At 39.6% G+C, this 19047-nt stretch overlaps 1 protein-coding gene across 2 annotated transcripts in view; it reads left to right on the plus strand.

Moving 5' to 3' along the window:
- The window catches only part of kitb (KIT proto-oncogene, receptor tyrosine kinase b), a 24425-nt gene extending 6878 nt beyond the window's left edge, over nucleotides 1-17547 (plus strand). Inside the window, exons 6-21 of one of the 2 annotated variants that reach the window (XM_008275988.1) lie at nucleotides 1944-2133; nucleotides 2209-2324; nucleotides 2656-2770; nucleotides 3977-4164; nucleotides 4604-4710; nucleotides 5436-5562; nucleotides 5695-5799; nucleotides 6807-6917; nucleotides 7657-7795; nucleotides 7889-7956; nucleotides 8061-8152; nucleotides 12324-12446; nucleotides 13325-13436; nucleotides 13656-13755; nucleotides 15511-15616; nucleotides 15749-17547. In XM_008275988.1, coding sequence (XP_008274210.1) covers nucleotides 1944-2133; nucleotides 2209-2324; nucleotides 2656-2770; nucleotides 3977-4164; nucleotides 4604-4710; nucleotides 5436-5562; nucleotides 5695-5799; nucleotides 6807-6917; nucleotides 7657-7795; nucleotides 7889-7956; nucleotides 8061-8152; nucleotides 12324-12446; nucleotides 13325-13436; nucleotides 13656-13755; nucleotides 15511-15616; nucleotides 15749-15892 — 1943 coding nt within the window. In that variant the 3' untranslated portion in view covers nucleotides 15893-17547. The remainder of the gene's footprint in view (nucleotides 1-1943; nucleotides 2134-2208; nucleotides 2325-2655; nucleotides 2771-3976; nucleotides 4165-4603; nucleotides 4711-5435; nucleotides 5563-5694; nucleotides 5800-6806; nucleotides 6918-7656; nucleotides 7796-7888; nucleotides 7957-8060; nucleotides 8153-12323; nucleotides 12447-13324; nucleotides 13437-13655; nucleotides 13756-15510; nucleotides 15617-15748) is intronic. The other variant, XM_008275989.1, reaches the window with a different exon arrangement.
- Nucleotides 17548-19047: the final 1500 nt, after the last annotated feature.

Genomic DNA, 19047 nt, shown 5'->3' on the forward strand with positions numbered 1-19047 from the left:
ACATAAAACCTTTTTATTTCTCACACATCTGACATTAAATCAGATTAAACTTTTCCTGTTTCAGGTCAGTTAGGATTACCAAAAAAAAAGTTCTATTTGCTAAACATTCGAATAATGAGAGAGAGAGACTTTTTTTTTTTTAGAGAGTTTTTTAATTACTTTCTTCAAAGTCAGAAGTTTACATACATTAAGATTATTATGCCTTCAGAATATTTGGGAAAGCCCAGATGGTGATGTCATGACTTTGGAAGCTTTTGATAAGTTAGCTGACAACATTTGAGGTAACTGGAAGTACACCTGTGGATGTATTATAAGGCACACCTCAAACACACTGTTTCCTTTTGTGACAACATGGAAAATCTAAAGAAATCAGCCAAGATATCAGGAAGATAATTATAGACCTCCATAAGTCTGGTTCATCCTGGGGTAGAATTTCCAGATGCCTGAAGGTTCCACGTTCATCTGTTCAAACAATTATATGTAAGTATAAACACCATGGGAATGTCCAGCCATCTTACCACTCAGGAGAGACGGGTTCTGTGTCCCAGAGATAAAGTGTCAAGCGTAGAACAAAAGCAAAAGAACTTGTGAAGATGCTGCTGAAGCTGGTAAGAGAGTGTCATTATCCACAGTGAAATGAGTCCTGTACCAACATGGGCTGAAAGGCCACTCAGAAAGGAAGAAGACATTGCTCCAAAAGAAACATAAAAAAGCCAGATTGCAATTTGTAAATGCTCACAGGGACAAAGACCTTAATTTTTGAAGACATGTCCTATGGACATGAGCTGAAATCAAATGCTGAAATGGTGAGTGCGAGCAAGGTGGCCAACAAACCTGACTCAGTTACACCAGTTCTGTCAGGAGGAATGGGCCAGAATTCACCAAACTATTGCAAGAAGCTTGTGGAAGGAAACCCAAAACATTTTACCCAAGTCATGCAGCTTAAAGGCAATGCTACCAAATACTAAGGAAATGTATGTAAACTTCTGACTTTGAAGAAAGTAAGAAAAAAACAGAAAAGATTTAGTCATGTTTAAAGTCAGATGGTGAGAAAAAAAAAGGTTTTGTGTCTTTTAAAACAGTGTATGTAAACTTATGGTTTCAACTGTATAAAGTTAACTTTCAGCTATTTATTACTTTTAGATGGTATTTTGTTAACTTTTTGTCATTTTTAGCTAAGTATTTATTGCTTTTAGTCAATTATTAATTACATTTACTAAACTATTGGATACTTTTAGAAAACCATTTATTACTTTTAGCTTATCGGTTGTTATTTTAAGCCAACTTTTTATACCATTTAGCCAACTATTAATTACCTTTACCCAACTATTTCTTTCTTTCAGCCAACTACTTGTTACTTTAAACAAACATATTCATTTTTGCAAACTATTTCTACTTTTAGCTAGCTATTTGTTCTTTTTGGATAAGTAGTTGTTACTTTAAACAACTATTTTTACATTTTAGCCAAGCATTTGTCATCTATTTATTATTTTGAGTTAACTATTTATTATTGTTGTTGTTGGTGTATGCTTGTTGTGCACATTTACAATACCATTGTTTTAAATAACATAAAAAAGCAAAGTATAAATGCAAGTGTAAAGTGTCAGTTAGGCCAACACATAACTCTACATAAAATCTTATAAAAGAGGAGTTTCTCCCCTTTGGAGTTATTAGAGGTTTTTCCAGCAACCTCTTCTTTGAATTGTGCTCTTAAGCCTTCCTACTGGAATCCAACAAGAGTTCTTTATGGCTTTCTTGTTTATGATAGTATGATAGAGTACTGTAAACCCCTGAGAATATTCCCTCCAGACATCTCTTATAACTTGTAGGATCATCCTAAGGTGCAGCAGAAGAACATCCCAAAGTCTGTGTTGAGGTGTCATATTTTTCCAAATAATATTTATTGTGTTCATACAAATAAACCAATATATCGTGTTCTTCAGATCAGGGGTTCATCACCTTGTTAGGAAGTCCAGGTCCCATCCAGGCAGATGTTAAGGAGGGGGAGAGCCTGAGCCTCAGGGTAGAGTTTGATGCCTACCCTGAACCGAGCTCCTTGTCCTGGTCTTACAATGGCAAGCATCTCCTCAACACCACAGAGCACGTCATCACCATCCACCGCCGCAAATACAGGTACAGTGAGTATGCCAGTACTGCGGTAAGTTGCTGTGTGTGCACAGATGTCTAATTTTGTTTTTATTTTCTCAGATACACCAGTGAGCTGAGACTAGTGAGGGTTCTTGGCTCGGAGGGAGGGATCTATAATTTCTCAGCAAGTCACGAAGATGCATCTGTTGATCATTCTTTTCACGTGTATGTCAGCAGTAAGTAGCTCTCACGTACTTTGAAATCAATCATTAGGTTGAGGCTAAAATAAAACTGTGTGCAGATTTATAAAGCCTACACATACATCTATTTGTAACACTTTGTATTACAGTCGAACAGGCGGTTACAACAACATACACAAACATTTGGCTTGTGCTGCAGTTGTTTGGAGGTGTAAAGAGGAAACCTCATACTGTCATTATAAGACACTGTGAATTCCTGCAGGCTGCTTTTTCTGTAGCAGCACCACAGGTGGTAGCATACAGGGACTCTACAGGATATATTGTAGGCGTATGTGTGAAATATGTGTCTTATTTTGTTCCGTGCAAGGTAAGCCTGTTATCATTGCCCAGGAGGGGCCTGTTGATGGTCAAGTACGGTGCATTGCTTCAGGATACCCAGTTCCTAAAATCAGCTGGTATTTCTGTGACCTGCCCCACACGAGGTAAGCCAAAAATATATTGCACTACTTTCATCCGTGAGTATCTTGCTTGGTTTGCCTTGTTAGATTTAGCTTAAAGGGAGAAAGACTGGGGAGGTGGTGAAACACTGCAAGTATCATGATCTGGATGTGAATCAGCTTTAACGTTTTGCTTTGTTGTTCTCCCATCATCAGTTCTGTTTCAACACAGTCATAATTCACAAGTGATTGGTGAGATAGTGATCAGGGCAGATAGTGATCTGTTGTACACTAAGAATTGCCTCTGTGAACGAATAAACATACACTAAAAGCAGGTACTCTGAAGTTACTGCGTCACATAATGAATTATCCCACGATTATTATTTTATGTTCGTGTCAGTTTGGCCGATAATGTTAAACGTGGCTCATTTTGTGTTGATTTGTCTGGCAGTTTCTGTGAGAGCAGGAAATGCTTTAGGGAGCGGAACAAGTTGATTAACTGGTTTATGTCACCTTGTGGCCTTGTGAGCTTATTAGCATTTCGACAAACAAACCACAACTTTTTTTGACAGTTGGCCAACACACACGCACGCATTCACGCACACATCAAATTTAACACATTTTGAGCCCTAGTAAAATAGGAATTTGATTTACTTTTCAAATCTGACTTGATTTATTGACATCATTAACTGTAATTACTGCAGCTGATTAGCTAATCACAAGTATATTATCTCGTTAGCTCGGGAGTTGTCCTGTTGTGACAATTACACATTTATCTTGTGCTGGTGCAAAACAACCAGATATTCTTTTGATAAAATGGCAGAAAGATTGCATTACTTCGAGAAAGCATCCATTTAAATACACTGCGTAATTATCGGACACTCATTTCAGTTAGAGGAGACCAGTTGCCAGTTGATGGAAGTTGGCAGCAGAAAGAGACTGCAGTCTGTGTGGAGGACAAGACTCCATAAGTCTAAAAACCAAAGAGCAGCGTCCAACAATAACAACTAGCTTAGAGAATGCGCAAGTTTTGACATTGTAGGAAAACAGAAAGCTCGAAGAACAAAACAGCAGAAATGTACACAATTTTCATGCAACCACAGTGTGCTGAAACTCAGTCTTCCCTGTTACTTTCGACTGTAATCAGTCCATCAAGTCATAAATGCCAAATCTGCTCTACATTAGAGTAGAGAGGAAAATGTTGGAGAAAAGGTAGAAGAATGATTTTAAGCAACTTTGACCGCTCAACAGATGCTCACACCTGCCCAATGCCACCCAATGGGAGACACCGGAGGTCGCCATGCTGACAGAGTCTGCCTTCGGTAGGAGTGAGGTGGAGAGTCGGCTGAATGTCAGCAAGGAGCACGCTCAGTATCACACCCTGGAGTGTGTGGCCTCTATGGAGGGGGAAGAGGCCTACACACTGTTCTCCATCAGCGGTATGACACACACACAAATACCACACACTGTATAGCTGATATGCTAACTATGACACATGCACATGTGTTAAAAAGCTGACCCAGTAAAGGCGTCAGTGTCTGGGCAGGGGAGGGTCTTTATCTCATATACCACAACACAAACACGTTGCACAAACACAGACACACAAACCCGTCGACCCCACGTCTGCCGAGGCCAGGTGTGTGGTTCCTGGGTACAGATTGAATAAGATTAGTGTATGCTGACTATGCAGGCGGGGATTATATGGCGTAGACTCACTAATCCTTGTCACACAAACAAACACCACTGCTGCAGCTGTCTGTCTTAATGGTGGAGGAAGAGGATGTGGCCGTGTGTGTGCATGACGTTTGTGTAACTACCAGTAAAAAGTGTTGATAATGATTTATTATTGTGGTTTTGTTGGTGTGTGTCTATTCACAGAACGCATTGTCCCCCATAAACTCTTCACGCCTCTTCTAACTGGCATGGTGGCAACTGGAGTCTTACTCAGCCTCATTCTAGTGGTGCTGCTCTATAAGTATATGCAGGTAAGACAGAAAATAAACTGCAGTTTTAATCGACTGATAGTAGGGTCATAAACAGGCTCATGTAAATCACAAAAATCTATGGCCATCAGTCGCTTTCAAAGCCATGTGTTAGTTTCAAAGTTTGTAGACATCAATGTTTAATTAAGTTCATCTAGCAGCATTGATATAGGGTTTGCATCATAGAGAAGTAAATGGCTTGAGTAGTTTCTGGCAAAGGGCCCATTCTCATTTACTAATGACTCATGCCTCCATCCTGTTTATAGTATGTTAAAGTTAGAAGCATGTTTCGTTCTGCATTTGGTAACAAATTTTATGTTCTGCAGATAATTGTGAAAGTATGTCCTTTTAATCAACGTGAATGTGTCCTAATGAAACTGAACTGCATCAATCAGCCATTCAGAGTGCCGACATGCTGTAGTTAAAGGATTTTTTTGACACTCTGATCACGCCTCGAGCCATTAATTTACCCCCCTGAGCACGCTGCTCACACTAAACTCGGATGAGTCAGACTCCTTGAAAACTAGTTTATGAATCTGCAGTGGGATCATCACGGGAAAGTCTAGACATGGGCTGACAACTAAAGTGCATCGAGTAATGTAAACCTCCATGTTAGGAGGAATGAGAAAAGACAATAAACATCAGCAATACAATCACACAAAACAGACAATCCCAGTAAGGTGCTCTAACATTACTTTTCTCTTTATAACTTCTCTCCAAACCAACAGAAACCAAAGTTCCAAATCCAGTGGAAGGTGATTGAGAGCATCCATGGAAACAACTACATATATATTGACCCCACTCAGCTGCCATATGACTCCAAGTGGGAATTCCCCAGGCAGAAGCTACGCTTCGGTATGACAGCATCCATGTTTGTGTAGCTGTGTATGTTGACATTTGTAAGCGTGCACGTGTGCAGGCCTGCTAGTGTGATTGTTGCTTAAGTAATTACAAAATGCTAACAGAATGATGTTTGTGTACTTAAAGGTAAAACTCTGGGCTCTGGGGCGTTTGGAAAGGTAGTGAGGGCCACAGCGTATGGACTGTGCTCTGCAGATACTGTTACAACCGTCGCTGTTAAGATGCTAAAACGTGAGTCTGTTGTGTCTCATTGTCTTTTACTGCATCTGTGAGTTACATAACAACGCACATTAAGTGACATGGTATACAGGAGTGGAACCTAAGTATTCAGGTACTGTACTTAAAGAATGATAACAGCAGGCTGAGAAGCAGTGTTTTGCTGCCCTCTCTGGTTTAAAGTTTCAAGCTCGATTCACCACTGGACATTTGTAATGTCCTGGATGCTGCACATCACTGCAGCACGGTGAGGAGTTAAACCACAGGAGGTCAGCACAAACAAGAAGGACTTATATACAAATTGAAAAAAAACATCAACATGTACAACATTTTTACAGGTGTTCACAGGTGCTACCAATATTGAGAAAAAAAATCTGAAAAATGTAAATGTCTTTAATTTGTTCCCATACTTCTCTCCTGTGTGTTGTTTTGCACACGACATGTCCCAGCTGATGGCTTCATGGTTGCTCTGAGAAGTGCAGATTTATTGTTTTTTGTTTTTTTTTACAGAAGAGACTCTTGCCCCTTTTGAAGTATCTATGAATTATTTGCAGTTGCACAGAAGAAGCATTTTCTCTCTTCTAGTTTCAGTTTGTTTGAGGACAAAAGGGGGAACTTATTCAATAAGCAAATATTGAAGATAAAAAAAGTTTTTAAAAAATGAATGCAAGGTTTTATTTTTTAATTTATTTATTTTTCTTTGAAAATCCCATTAATAATCTCATATACCCCCAGATCAATGTCATGACCTGTGGGAGGGAGCCCAAATCTTAGGTTGGGAACCATGGGACTACAAATAAAATAACTGAATGTAAAGTAGCTACAGCTAGCTTCACCTCCACCAGTCACAGCAGTAAAATAATCCACAATGCTGCGTCAGTATAAATAATCTAATAATATCACACCTGGGAAACTCTGAAATACTTTAGAACATTTTAACATTAGGTAAAAATTATTAAAAATAAGGTTTTTTAGTTGTTTTTTCTTCCGTTTATTAACATTATCTGCTGATGTCACCTCAGCTAACGCTCATTCCACGGAGAAGGAGGCGCTGATGTCAGAGCTGAAGGTTCTCAGTTACCTTGGAAACCACGTGAACATCGTTAACCTGCTGGGCGCGTGCACTGTCGGAGGTGAGAGGAGCTGCTACCAACGCTTCCAACACACTTGCAAGACTGGCATACAAGATAGCTTTCAGTTAAACATGTTCCAGCCTTTATTAGGTGTCGACTCTAAACACATCTTGTATCGGCACTCTGGTTTCATTATTTCATTTATTATAGTCATTATTTATTTATTGATTGTTTTTATGTTGTCTAGAAAACTTAGAGATGTGCTGACCTGCTGCTGCGTCCAACCAATCATGGCCGTTTATTAAAAATCAGATATTGAACAGTCAGTACCCTCTATCTCCGATACGAAGACGTGAAGCAATTTGACTTGTCACAAATTTACTACACATTCAATCAATACTCTTTACCCGTCTAGACCTCAGTATTGATTGTAATGCAGCATTTTGATTGACATCCACACAAATATGCGTGAGTAAGTTATTACGAGAACACCGAACACTTGATGTCTGTTTTTGTGGCCATTAGGCTTTCAAAAAAATCTTTACGTTAACTTAACCAATACTGACACAAATCTTTCAGCTTGTTTTAACACAAAAATATGGATTGGCTTTTCAACAGATTTGCTGTTAAAACCCAGACAGAGTGTATCACATGTCCTCCCTTGTGTCGAAGTCCATTGCAAATGCATTGCCATCATCTTTTGTCTCGTTCTCTTTGTTATATGCTGTCATGGTTTATAAATCAGCGACTGAGGTTTTTTTTGTTTTGTTTTTTTTTTTTTATCTCTGGATCCTGCCAGGCCCAATTTTGGTGATCACAGAGTACTGTTGCTATGGAGACCTCCTCAACTTCCTGCGAAGAAAAAGAGAGTCCTTCCTAAACTCCCAAGTTGGGGATGGTTACTATCGCAACGTCTTGAACCAAACAGAGCCTGCAAGGTGTATATCCATGTGGATTCTTAACTGTGATTACAACTGAAAGTGGTTAATTTCACTACTAATGTGGGTGTCTATCTGTGTGCTTGTGTGTAGCAGAGAGGTGGCCGGTGCAGGATATATGCCCATGCGTCCGTCTGAGAAGGAGAGGTCCTCCCAGTCAGGTACAAAGTGTCTCCCTCCACATTCCTGATTATAATACACTGCAGAACCAAGCATGCAAAGTCTGTTTTCAAGCACTAAAGCTGACAGTGCAATCTTTATCCAGATGACATTGATGAGCTGTCTCTGGACGCCGAGGATCTCCTCAGCTTTTCCTACCAGGTGGCCAAAGGAATGGAGTACATTACCTCCAAGAATGTAAGGCTTTTATAGACCCTGTTAATATTTATAGAGTAGTTGCAGAAGAGATTTAAAAGTGCTGCTGCTGGTTTATAATCATGCCATGGCTCAGGGCCAACATTCATGTGGAAACCTTGCTGTCAGCTCTATACATACAGTGAAGCTGCATTTACAGCCGATCTTACACTGCACGCAATTGAAGCCCTCTTTCTTGTGATGTTAAAGCTGCACGATTTAAGGTTTATATATCAACCGTAGCAGAAATTACACTTGCAACCATTAACCTAGAGATTTATCCCTCGATTATCACTCAGCTCTGCAGTTCCTCTCACCTTTGTGATGCGTTTTAGCCTTTTTCAGCGTATTGTTTTGGTTCTGTGGCAATCACATTGCTGTTTTGAATCAGTCTGCTTGCTGTAATCTCATCAGCAATGTTACCTACTTAGCACAAAGCAGCAGGCAAAGTTAGAAACTACACTGTCTGGTGAACATAATGGAGCATTCAGCAGCTAAAGGAGAATTGGTGGAGATCCAAACAGAGCTGTAGAGACTATATGGCGTATATAAAAGCCAGTGATGGGCCGCTGTTGATGAACTGCGATATGCTTTCAAACAAAATGTCCAATTTCCATGATCAAAGTTCAGAATTAATATGCAGATAGATTCAGATGTACCACTTGGTGGTCAGAGTAGTACTCTAAAAAAAACATAAAATGGCTCCTACTAGAGCTATAAAGGCAGTGAATATTGGAGTTACATTTAGCCAAGTGACCAGACATTATTCAAATGACTGATGATGCTGTGCATATGTCAGTTTTGTGTTCACAGCTTGTTTCTGCTGCCCCTATCTGGCCAGAAAATCATTTTGTTAAGGTTCAAATATGCGTCAGTTTTGCCACTTAAAATGTAACCTCTAATCTCTTCTTGTCAGGCTTTGAGTGATTCACTTTATTTTAGTAGTAAGTAATCCTGGCCTGAGTTTACACTTTACCGCTCGAAAAACCAAAACCTGCCAAGAGGTTTGAAAGGCATGTTGTCTGTTAGAAGATCACCAAACCTTCACCATTTATCAGAACAAGAAACTGTAAAAACACAAAGAAAAAATAATTCACTTTTCAACAGTCCTTTGATGCACCGCTCCATTTGAAAACAGATCTAGGCTTAAAATTGTGATATTTACACAAAATCCATCCATCCATTATCTATACACCTTAATCCTCACTAGGGTCGTGGGGGGCTGGAGCCTATCCCAGCCAACTCAGGGTGAAGGCAGGGGACACCCTGGGCAGGTCGCCGGTCTATCACAGGGCTACACTTAGAGACAGACAACCAAGCACACTCACATTCACACCTAAGGACAATTTAGAATCGCCATTTAACTTCAGCATGTTTTGGGACTGTGGGAGGAAGCCGGAGAACCCGGAGAGAACCCACACTACATGGGGAGAACATGCAAACTCCATGCAGAAAGATCCTGGGCGTCCTAACCGGGACACGAACTGGCGACCTTCTCACTGCAAGGCGACGGTGCTAACCACCGAGCCATCCTGCAACCCTAAACAAAATCCCTTATTCAATATTTCTCATTTACGACTAGAAAAAAGCAGTTTGCACAAACCAGTATTTGTTGATTTAAAAAAAAAAAAATAAAAAAAAAAATAAAAAAATTAAAATCTGCGCTCCTTGGCCTAATCAGGAAGCCATTAGTGAGTCAGCTCTGCAGAATGTGTTTACACAGCAGATAGGAGACAAGTATGGAAGTTATTGGCATAAAAATGCAATATCGGTCAATATCGTTATCCGATTTTTTGCCTATGATGACAACTGATAAAATAATGCCTGCATTTCGCAGCGCGCAAATGAGGATGTCATCAAACTGCGTCGTGAAGCATGTAAACAAGCGTGGCTGCAGTAACAAGCTTGCTCGCGCTGTGCCTGACTAACAGGCTATGATGTTACTGGGGCTGGATCCAAATAATCCAAATAATTAGTCGTTGTGCTGACATCCGGATATTAATTTTGAGGTCCGAATTCACCAGACCAGCGGTACGCTGTTCGGGAGGCAGAAAAGATGCCACCACAAAAAAAAAAAAAACAGGCGATATCCATGCTATTGCTGGAAACAGAACTGTGACCGCAGACCTAAACTGGCATTAGCAGTCAAACACTGCCTATGTGTTCCAACCACTTCCACTCCGTCGGAGCGCATTTTCTCGAAGGCTTGCTACATCGTCGACAAAACCAGGAGTTCACTTTTGCCCGAAAATTTTGACAAACTCATCTTTCTGGCACATAAAATGAAGAGAGTGTAGGTAGGCTACTCAAAGTCCGTTCTTGTAAATATGTGGCACTGTTTTGCATATATATTTATATTATATATATATATATATACAATTTAGACTCTAAATATATATGAGTCTAAATTGTCCGTAGGTGTGAATGTGAGTGAGCTTGGTTGTCTGTCTTGAAGTGTAGCCCTGTGATAGACTGGTGACCTGTCCAGGGTGTCCCCTGCCTTCACCCTGAGTTGGCTGGGATAGGCTCCAGCCCCCCATGACCCTAGTGATGATTAAGCGGTGTATAGATGATGGATAGATGGATATTGTTAATATATTATAATTCATTCGGTAAATTTGTCCTTTTCTAAATTTGTATTCAATTTGTATTTGAGTTTCTTTAAATGCCCTTTACCGTGTTTGTAAATAAAGAAATGAATAATATAAGTAAATGAATAATATCCTGTCATATTTGTTGTTATTTGGTCCCAGATATTCGGAGTCCAGATATTGCTATTTGGACCAGCCCTAGATGTTACCTGAAATTAATTAAATAGCCCACATATATATCGGTATCGGTATTGGTTGATAACGCAATCAGAAATTGAGAGTTGGACAACATCGGCATATCGGTTTTTGGCAAAAAAAAAAAAAAAAAGCCTAGATCAGACATCACTAATGGAAACAGACGCAAGTAGTAAAAGATCTATACTATTTAGAGTCATCATTTCTTCAGTACTGGTCACATGTGTGGACATTAAGGAAAATGCTGCATTTGTTGATTGCAGGTTTTTTCTTAAAAAAATGTTTGTAAAGGAAGCAATCAAAGTAAATCAAGTTTCAATTTCCCTTATTCAAGATTTGAGGCATTGTAACACCATCATGTTGCACAGAAGGCAATGTTGACTTATCTCTACTTCTAACCACAGTTGTGCTGTTTACATTGAGCTGCAGGACTTTATATTGCCGTAAAAAAAACAAAAAAACCCCACAGTGATTAAAAATGTGACAGGAGCGAACAAACACAACGAAATTGCTTGAAGTGACAGTTTACACTAAAACTGCGACCAAGAAAAGCTTGTAAAATGGTGGTTGCTTTGCCCCAAAGTGCACTGAGAAACTAACCAAGCGATGAATACCATGAATCAGTTCATGTAATAAAAAATAAAATCAAACACAGTTTTTATCCCACGGCTTCATTGTCTGGTTGACCACGGCAGATTTGTCTCTCACAGACACAAACAGGTGGCAGGCTAACAGAAATGTGTGCTGACTTTTTTTTTCTCTTTTTCTTAGACATCAACAGTCCTTTTGTTAAACTGTGTGAAGTAATAACTCCAGTCGTAGTGCAAGACAGAACACTCATTTGCATATAAGTCTAGTTGTTTTGCGAAATGAACATTAAAAAGAGCTGCTGTGACTTTCTTCTGTCTTACAAATTCGACGACGACATCCACCCTAAGATGCAGTTTAGAAACGAATTCTATTTTTAGATAAATGAAAAGAAACATGTTTCCAATCCTGTAAATTGTTTTCTGCCTAACTCACCATCACACAAGGGAAAAAAACAGACTTCAGCTTCAATCAAGTTTTCCTTGTCATATAGAATACGTCAGTGTTTTGTTTTGTTTTTTTTCTTGTGCAAGCCTTCCAGTCTGCCCCTTGTGTTTGTACGGTTTGCAACAAGCTTTACATGCCTCACCTCATTTGTATGTGGGCTCTGTGAGTCAGTGATTTACTCCAGAAACTGGTTACGGTATTCATTTCCGTGTTTGTCTTTCCTCCTCGGTGTGTGTGTGTGTGTGTGTGTGTGTGTGTGTGTGTGTGTGTGTGTGTGTGNTGTGTGTGTGTGTGTGTGTGTGTGTGTGTGTGTGTGTGTGTGTGTGTGTGCGTGCGCGCGCATGCGCGTGCAGTGTATCCACAGGGATCTTGCAGCCAGAAACATTCTGCTGACTCACGGCAGGGTGGCTAAGATCTGTGACTTCGGCTTGGCACGAGACATCACCACTGACGCCAGCTACGTGCTCCGGGGAAACGTGAGTCTGTGTCAGTCTGCCCCTCCCCTTCCACTTCATCCTTTCTTCCTCACTTGTTACTCGCTTTTTCCCTGCTTTTGTTCCCTCTCAGTCTGCAAATCAAAAAAAAAAAGGAAGACTCCCGCGCATACCTCTCTTTTGTGTCCCTGAACGGTTCACCAAAACAATGCATCCATGTGAAAGAATGTAGGGCTGCCACTAATTATTACTTTCATTATGATTAACCATCTGTCATTTAGGCTTCAAAATATCAGAAAGTAGAGAAAAATGCCTTTTGCGGTTCTTTGAAAATAGGGCGATGTTGTTCAATTGTTTGTTTTGTCAAGTCAAGTAATACATTTAATATTATATTAGACAAGAAAATACAGCAAATCCTCTTTAATTTGCACATGAAGATTTGTGTAATATTACCCCTTGGAACCCCAAAACCCACCAGTGGGCATGAAAAGCATGTTGTCCTTAAAACATCGTCAAAATTACACTATTTATTCATGCCAGAAACTGTAAAAACAGGAAATAATTCTCAGATTTTCAGCGTTCTGGCGCTCCTTGAATGTGTAATGTGGGGCTCACCTTCTGTCTGGAAAATTAACCAAATCTAAGCTTAAGATTTCATCAAAATCACTTGATTCTACATGTTTATTTCAATTTAAATGCTCAAATGAGACTTTTTGTGGTTGAGGTTCTAAAGGGATATTGTAATGTTTGCCATTCAAGCTTAAATGAAGTATTTGCTGAGTATTTTCTCACTGGAATTCATCTACAGCTGTGGAAAAGCTTTTCTCCTTAATACACTATATGGAAAATGTCGATCTTTTATAGAGATGTTAAATGTTTCTGTGAATGAGGACAGGGGATCATGGCTCTCCCTCTTGCAGGCTCGTCTGCCGGTCAAGTGGATGTCTCCGGAGAGTATTTTTGACTGTGTCTACACCTTCGAGAGTGACGTGTGGTCCTACGGCATCCTGCTCTGGGAAATCTTCTCTCTGGGTAACATTTCCAGTTAGTGCTGTGCCGTTGTGTGTATTTCGTAATGTCTGGCCCATTATGTTGATCCATTTGAGCTGACCGGGGCGTTATTAGAGACTCTGCTGATGCTCCCAAGCAGCAGCGTCACTTAGTGGAGCGTATTATGCAAAATGATATTGATTGAGAAACTTGCAGCAGTGTACAAATCCATTGTTTTATTTTTGTGTTGTGGTGTTGCAGGTAATAGCCCTTATCCTGGGATGCAGGTTGGATCGGCCTTTTATAGAATGATTCAGGAAGGCCACAGGATGAATAGGCCTGAGTTTGCTCCCATTGAAATGTGAGTGTCTCTGAGAGTTTTCTATGATGATTTTTCAAATAATCCCTGAATAGAAAACTTGTTTATTGCTAGTTTTGTTCAAGCCCTGAACACTAAACTACACACAAGTATACAAAAAACTTCACAAAATCCGCAAATCCTTACATTAAAGAACCTGAAACCAGGGAATTTCGATTAGATTATAGCTGGTTATTCATTTTATTATCATCGACAAATCAGTTATTTGACGCATTGTTGTGGTTCTAATTTATCACCAGTGCCTCCTTCATTATTAGCTTTTCTTATAAATATCTATCATGTAACTAAAACCTGCATTCTTTCTAATGACCAACAGGGGGAAACCTCTGGTTGCAAAAACATACAAACAAAAAAAAAACTGTAAAATTGTATAAAAGTCTACAAGAAAATGAACCTGCTTCTCCTTTGATTTGTTGCCTCAGTAAAAATTGTCTTTATGATGTTATTGTCTCAATTGCTAGTTTCAAGTCTCATTCAATATAGCATGAAGTTAATTTAGTAAATTATGTTCCCATTTAAAGTAAAATAGACGATAAAGCAGGGTATTGTGCCACATATCACAGAGGTGGAATACATTATTAAGACATATGTGCAACAAAATATATAGAACTATCCATCCATTATCTATACACCACTTAATCCTCACTAGAGTCGCAGGGGGGCTGGAGCCTATCCCAGCTGACTCAGGGTGAAGGCAGGGGACACCCTGGACAGGTCACCAGTCTATCACAGGGCCACACTTAGAGACAGACAACCAAGCACACTCACATTCACACCTACGGACAATTTACAATCACCAGTTAATATAATATAGTCAATTTGTTTTTGGACTGTGTGGGAGGAAGCCGGAGACCCCGGAGAGAACCCACGCTGCACGGGGAGAACATGCAAACTCGACACAGAAAGATCCCGGGTGTCCTCACTGGGACGCGAACCAGCGACCTTCTCGCTGCAAGGCAACGATGCTAACCACCATACCATTAACTGATAATGAAAAACACAATTAAAAAAATACAACATTGCAATGTGATGCAGTCGTCAAGGTGCATGATTTGGCATAGATGTGTAGTCAAAACATAGATCTTTGCCTACAGTCGTCCTCAAATTTATTCATACCCTCCAATTAAAGAAGGGAAAAAAACAGCTGTCACTGAAATAAGTTGAAATTGACAAAAGTAATAATAAACAAATTTTTAATGAAAATCATGACATTGCTTTTGAATTGTGGTTCAACAGACATTTAAAAAAACAAACAAACAAAAAACAAGCCAACGAGCATGATGGGACCGATAAACTAATATTTTGTTGAACAACCCTTTGAGGCAATCACTGCAGTCAAGTGTTTTCTGTAACTCTCAATCAGACTTCTGCACCTGTTGACAGGCATTTTGATTTTGGCCCACTGCTCATCAGCAAAGGGCTCTCCTTGTCTGGGACAGTTTTGTTTTGTGTTTTTTTTTTTGTTTTGTTTTGTTTTTTTTCCAGCCACAATTCAAAAGCAATGGTTATTTCACAAAATTATAATTTAGCAATTTTTAAAAAATTTATTCTTACTTTTTTTCAGTTTCTAGTTTTTTGAGTGACAATTGTGAGTTTTGCCTTTTCTTTAATGGAAGCGTATGAATAAATTTGAAGACAACTGTAGTTAGCTGCCTCTCTGTGTGTATTTTATCTGTATTCAGTGGATTGCATCACATTCCCAGATGTGTAAAGCTAATCCTGATGTCACCTCCATAGGTATGACATGATGCTGTCCTGCTGGAACCATGATCCTTTGAAACGGCCTTCCTTCAGAAAACTGGTGGAGACTACTGAACTGCTGCTGTCAGAAAATACCAAGAATGTAAGTAACAGGAAACTTTGAATTACTTATGGTATTTGTTTTGTTTTTAGCATTTTGTCTATCACACTTAGAAATTGTATGATAACTATTTTTTTGCGAAAAAGCATTCATATCCATGCTCCTCTGAAACAGGTGTATCTGACACTGAGCAACGCTCCAGGTCCTCCAGACCAGCAGAGGGCAGCGTCACGTCGGCTGAGCTCAGTCTGCAGCACAACAGCCCCCACCCAGCCTTTACTGCAGAACACGGCCGATGTCTTCCAGGACTATGTCTGACAAACACAGAAACGCAGTGTGACACATCTGTACACAACCCCTTACTTTTGTCACACACTCCACAACTAACAACATTCAAAGTCCATTCAAACTAACGCTCAAACGCTGGCCTTCCTGCACACACATGCACACACACACACATCTAAGACAGTGTATATATAAATATATATATATACAAGCCTGCCCTGGGCTCTCAGCCTCTATCTACTCTTCCCATCGGCATATCGAACTCTGTGGTAGGTATTTCAGGTGCACATCTATATAAAGCAGACTACAGCACTAACCAACCATCAGATACAAAATTCTGGCTCACATTCAGCCTTAGATTACATCTTAAGATGCTTTAAGGAGAGCAAAGACAACAAGTACATGTACATAACTGACTGGGGGGGTGACACTAAATAAGCAGAGGTGGTGATGACAAGATGTTGAGTTAATTTGTCTCCTGTTTTATTGGAATGTTTTTGACATTTTGGGGGAATACACGCTTTCTTGTGGAGAGTGAGACGAGAAGATTGAAAGAAAATCCTCATGTCTGTGTGTTAAGTGGAGGTTTAGTTTAGAGTTAAGGGTGGAAACAAAACTGCAAAAGCAAAATCTGCATACCAGCATTTCTAAAGCTCAACCTAGTACCCAAAGTGTAAAAATGTTAAGTTGTGTGTGGTAAGAATGAGTCTGGTGATCCTCTGTAGAATCACCACTTGCAGACTCAACTCAAAAAATTAACTTTCAGTTGCTAGTATTAGTAGTAATGTAGTCATCAACACATAATGCAGGATTTTCTATATTTTACAGTCAAATCCCTCACTGCCATTTGCTGGCCCATTGACCTTTGTTCTTCTGTGGTTTGGCATGTGCAGTTTTAGCGAATTGTTGTATCTGTTTATGAAGCACTTCGTTCTGAGTTAAAGTTACTCACTCCGCTATGTCGTATTATATGTATAGTACAAAAGCACTCTTGTGTAACCCACATACACACAAAAAAGACATTTCTGGCTCCAACTCTGTATTTAAAAGTCAGATATAACAGTGGTATCATTCTTCTCAACTTACCCTCAGAAAGAGTAGTTCCCAAAAAATGTCAAATCTTAGTTCAGTCATTGTCACTGGGCTGGGGAGAAGTTGTCAGCAAGCCTACTTTAAACATGCTCTCAATGCGCCTTGAAATAAAAGCACTGTACGTCTCACCTGGGAGCCTCGAAGAGAGACAACTGAGCCATAGTAAGAGTGGCATGCAAGCGATAATTCCTAATAATAATACAAAAAAATAAAGCCATAAGTTACAGAAACACTGACTCCCACCTGTGTGTTGTAGCTTTGAATACTGTGACTTAAAACAAAAGACTAACTGGTGTGTTGCTGTTTGTATTTTCTGGATAACTTTAGCCTCTTTAGCAAAGCCATCGTGGCCAAGGGTTTAGGACTGATTGTGTGCTTTTTACTTGATTTATGTCAAAAATGTATGCAATGTAAATACAATAGAGATGTGCCTTTAGATTCTTTTTTTGTTTTTGTTTGTTTTTTGTTTTTATTACTGGATGCATTTGTTTGTGACAGTTACTGGTGAGAGAGCGGGCAGAACGGAGCTTCTGCAGTTTTGATACAGTTGGTTGACTTGTAATAATAAAGGAAGTACCTGTGATGGTAGAACCAACTGCAGAGTGCCTGTTTCCTTTCTCATTCTCCTCTTTCTGTGAAATAAGACGCACTAGAGGCTCTCTGTGCAGGCCTAAATGCAAACTACACGTACTCACAAAGACTGCTATAATGTTTACCATGTTCATCACAGAAGTGTACAATTCTACAATTGAATCAGCAGATTGAACAGAGTTTGGTAACTCGTTCCACCACCGGGGTACCACAGAGGAGAAGTCTAGCTACCAACCTCGGGCCCTGTTGTGATAACAGGTGGCTTTTGTTGTCCAAGTGTAGAATCTTAGCATTCTATCATTTGCTACACTAAACACGAAAAGTTTTGCAGTTATATTTGGATCGCACCGATAGAGTTTCAGTGGTTACGCAGACACGTGTGTCTGCATAACCACTAATGTGAACCTGATGGTGGCACTAAATTGAAGTCACGGTATTCTCCAAAGTCAGTATTTCATTGGTGGGTGTGACACTCCTGGAGCCATGCTGCTAGCATGCCTGACAACACAGCAGAAAACACCAGAACTGCAGCAGATGTGTCACGTTTAATATCTGCAACTGTTTTTTTTTTTTTAAATTTTTTTATTTTCAAATTGACCAAGAGGAGGGGGGAGGGGGGGTTATAATAATAGCAAACATTTTTGCTTCAAAATATTGATTATTATTACGTTTGACTTTGGGGTAGATAAAGGAGCACAGTTCAAGAGCAGAAGAAGGGATATACATACATACATACAGTACAGGTAAGCATAGCACCGTTTTACACTGAATACTGGTGTTCTTAGCTTTGTGTATGTGTACAGTATTATACTAGAACTAGAACTCTTTAGAACCAAATGGTGTAGTGGAAAGGTGATCTGTGTATCTGTGGGGGGGGGGCTTGCTGTCTTGTCAATGGTGTCCCATATCAAATATCCTACACCTCACATTTCAACAGTTTTTGAACTCTTGTCTTTTTTTTTTTAACCAACCACATGTCATCAGAAACACACTGTTGCAAAAACAAACCGATAGTTTAAAATGGTGAAACATTCAAAGGATTTTTTTTTACAATGCAAAGCCATATATGTAAGACTGCATTTCAGATTTCTGTATGTGGATACTTGTGGTGAGAATTGTCATTTTCTTTCACACCCCTCCTTTTTCCTTCATCACAAAGCCTGTCTAAAAGTTCTCCATAATTAACAGTTACAACATCCATTAGTCTCTTTAAAACACCTTTACATTCTTTGGGCTGGGTATCAGTGACACAAACTATAAACATTTCAACACTACCCTTTAGAGTGAGGCCTTAAACACAAACTAGTTTATAGAGGATCTACATTTGCTATGTGACGGGTGGAAGACCTGGTTCAAACAGTATGAGCCTGCCTGTGAAATCGCTCCACTATTCCTTATTTGTGGACAAAGTCAGAAAGACTCGTTCCTGCTAAGTCGCACAAATGGCTAGTTCATCTATATTTATCGCAGAGGATTAGTATTTGAGACCTGACTGCTGTGTAGTT

This window comes from Stegastes partitus, unplaced genomic scaffold, assembly GCF_000690725.1.
Source record: "Stegastes partitus isolate 25-593 unplaced genomic scaffold, Stegastes_partitus-1.0.2 Scaffold63, whole genome shotgun sequence".
Taxonomy (NCBI): Eukaryota; Metazoa; Chordata; class Actinopteri; family Pomacentridae; genus Stegastes; species Stegastes partitus.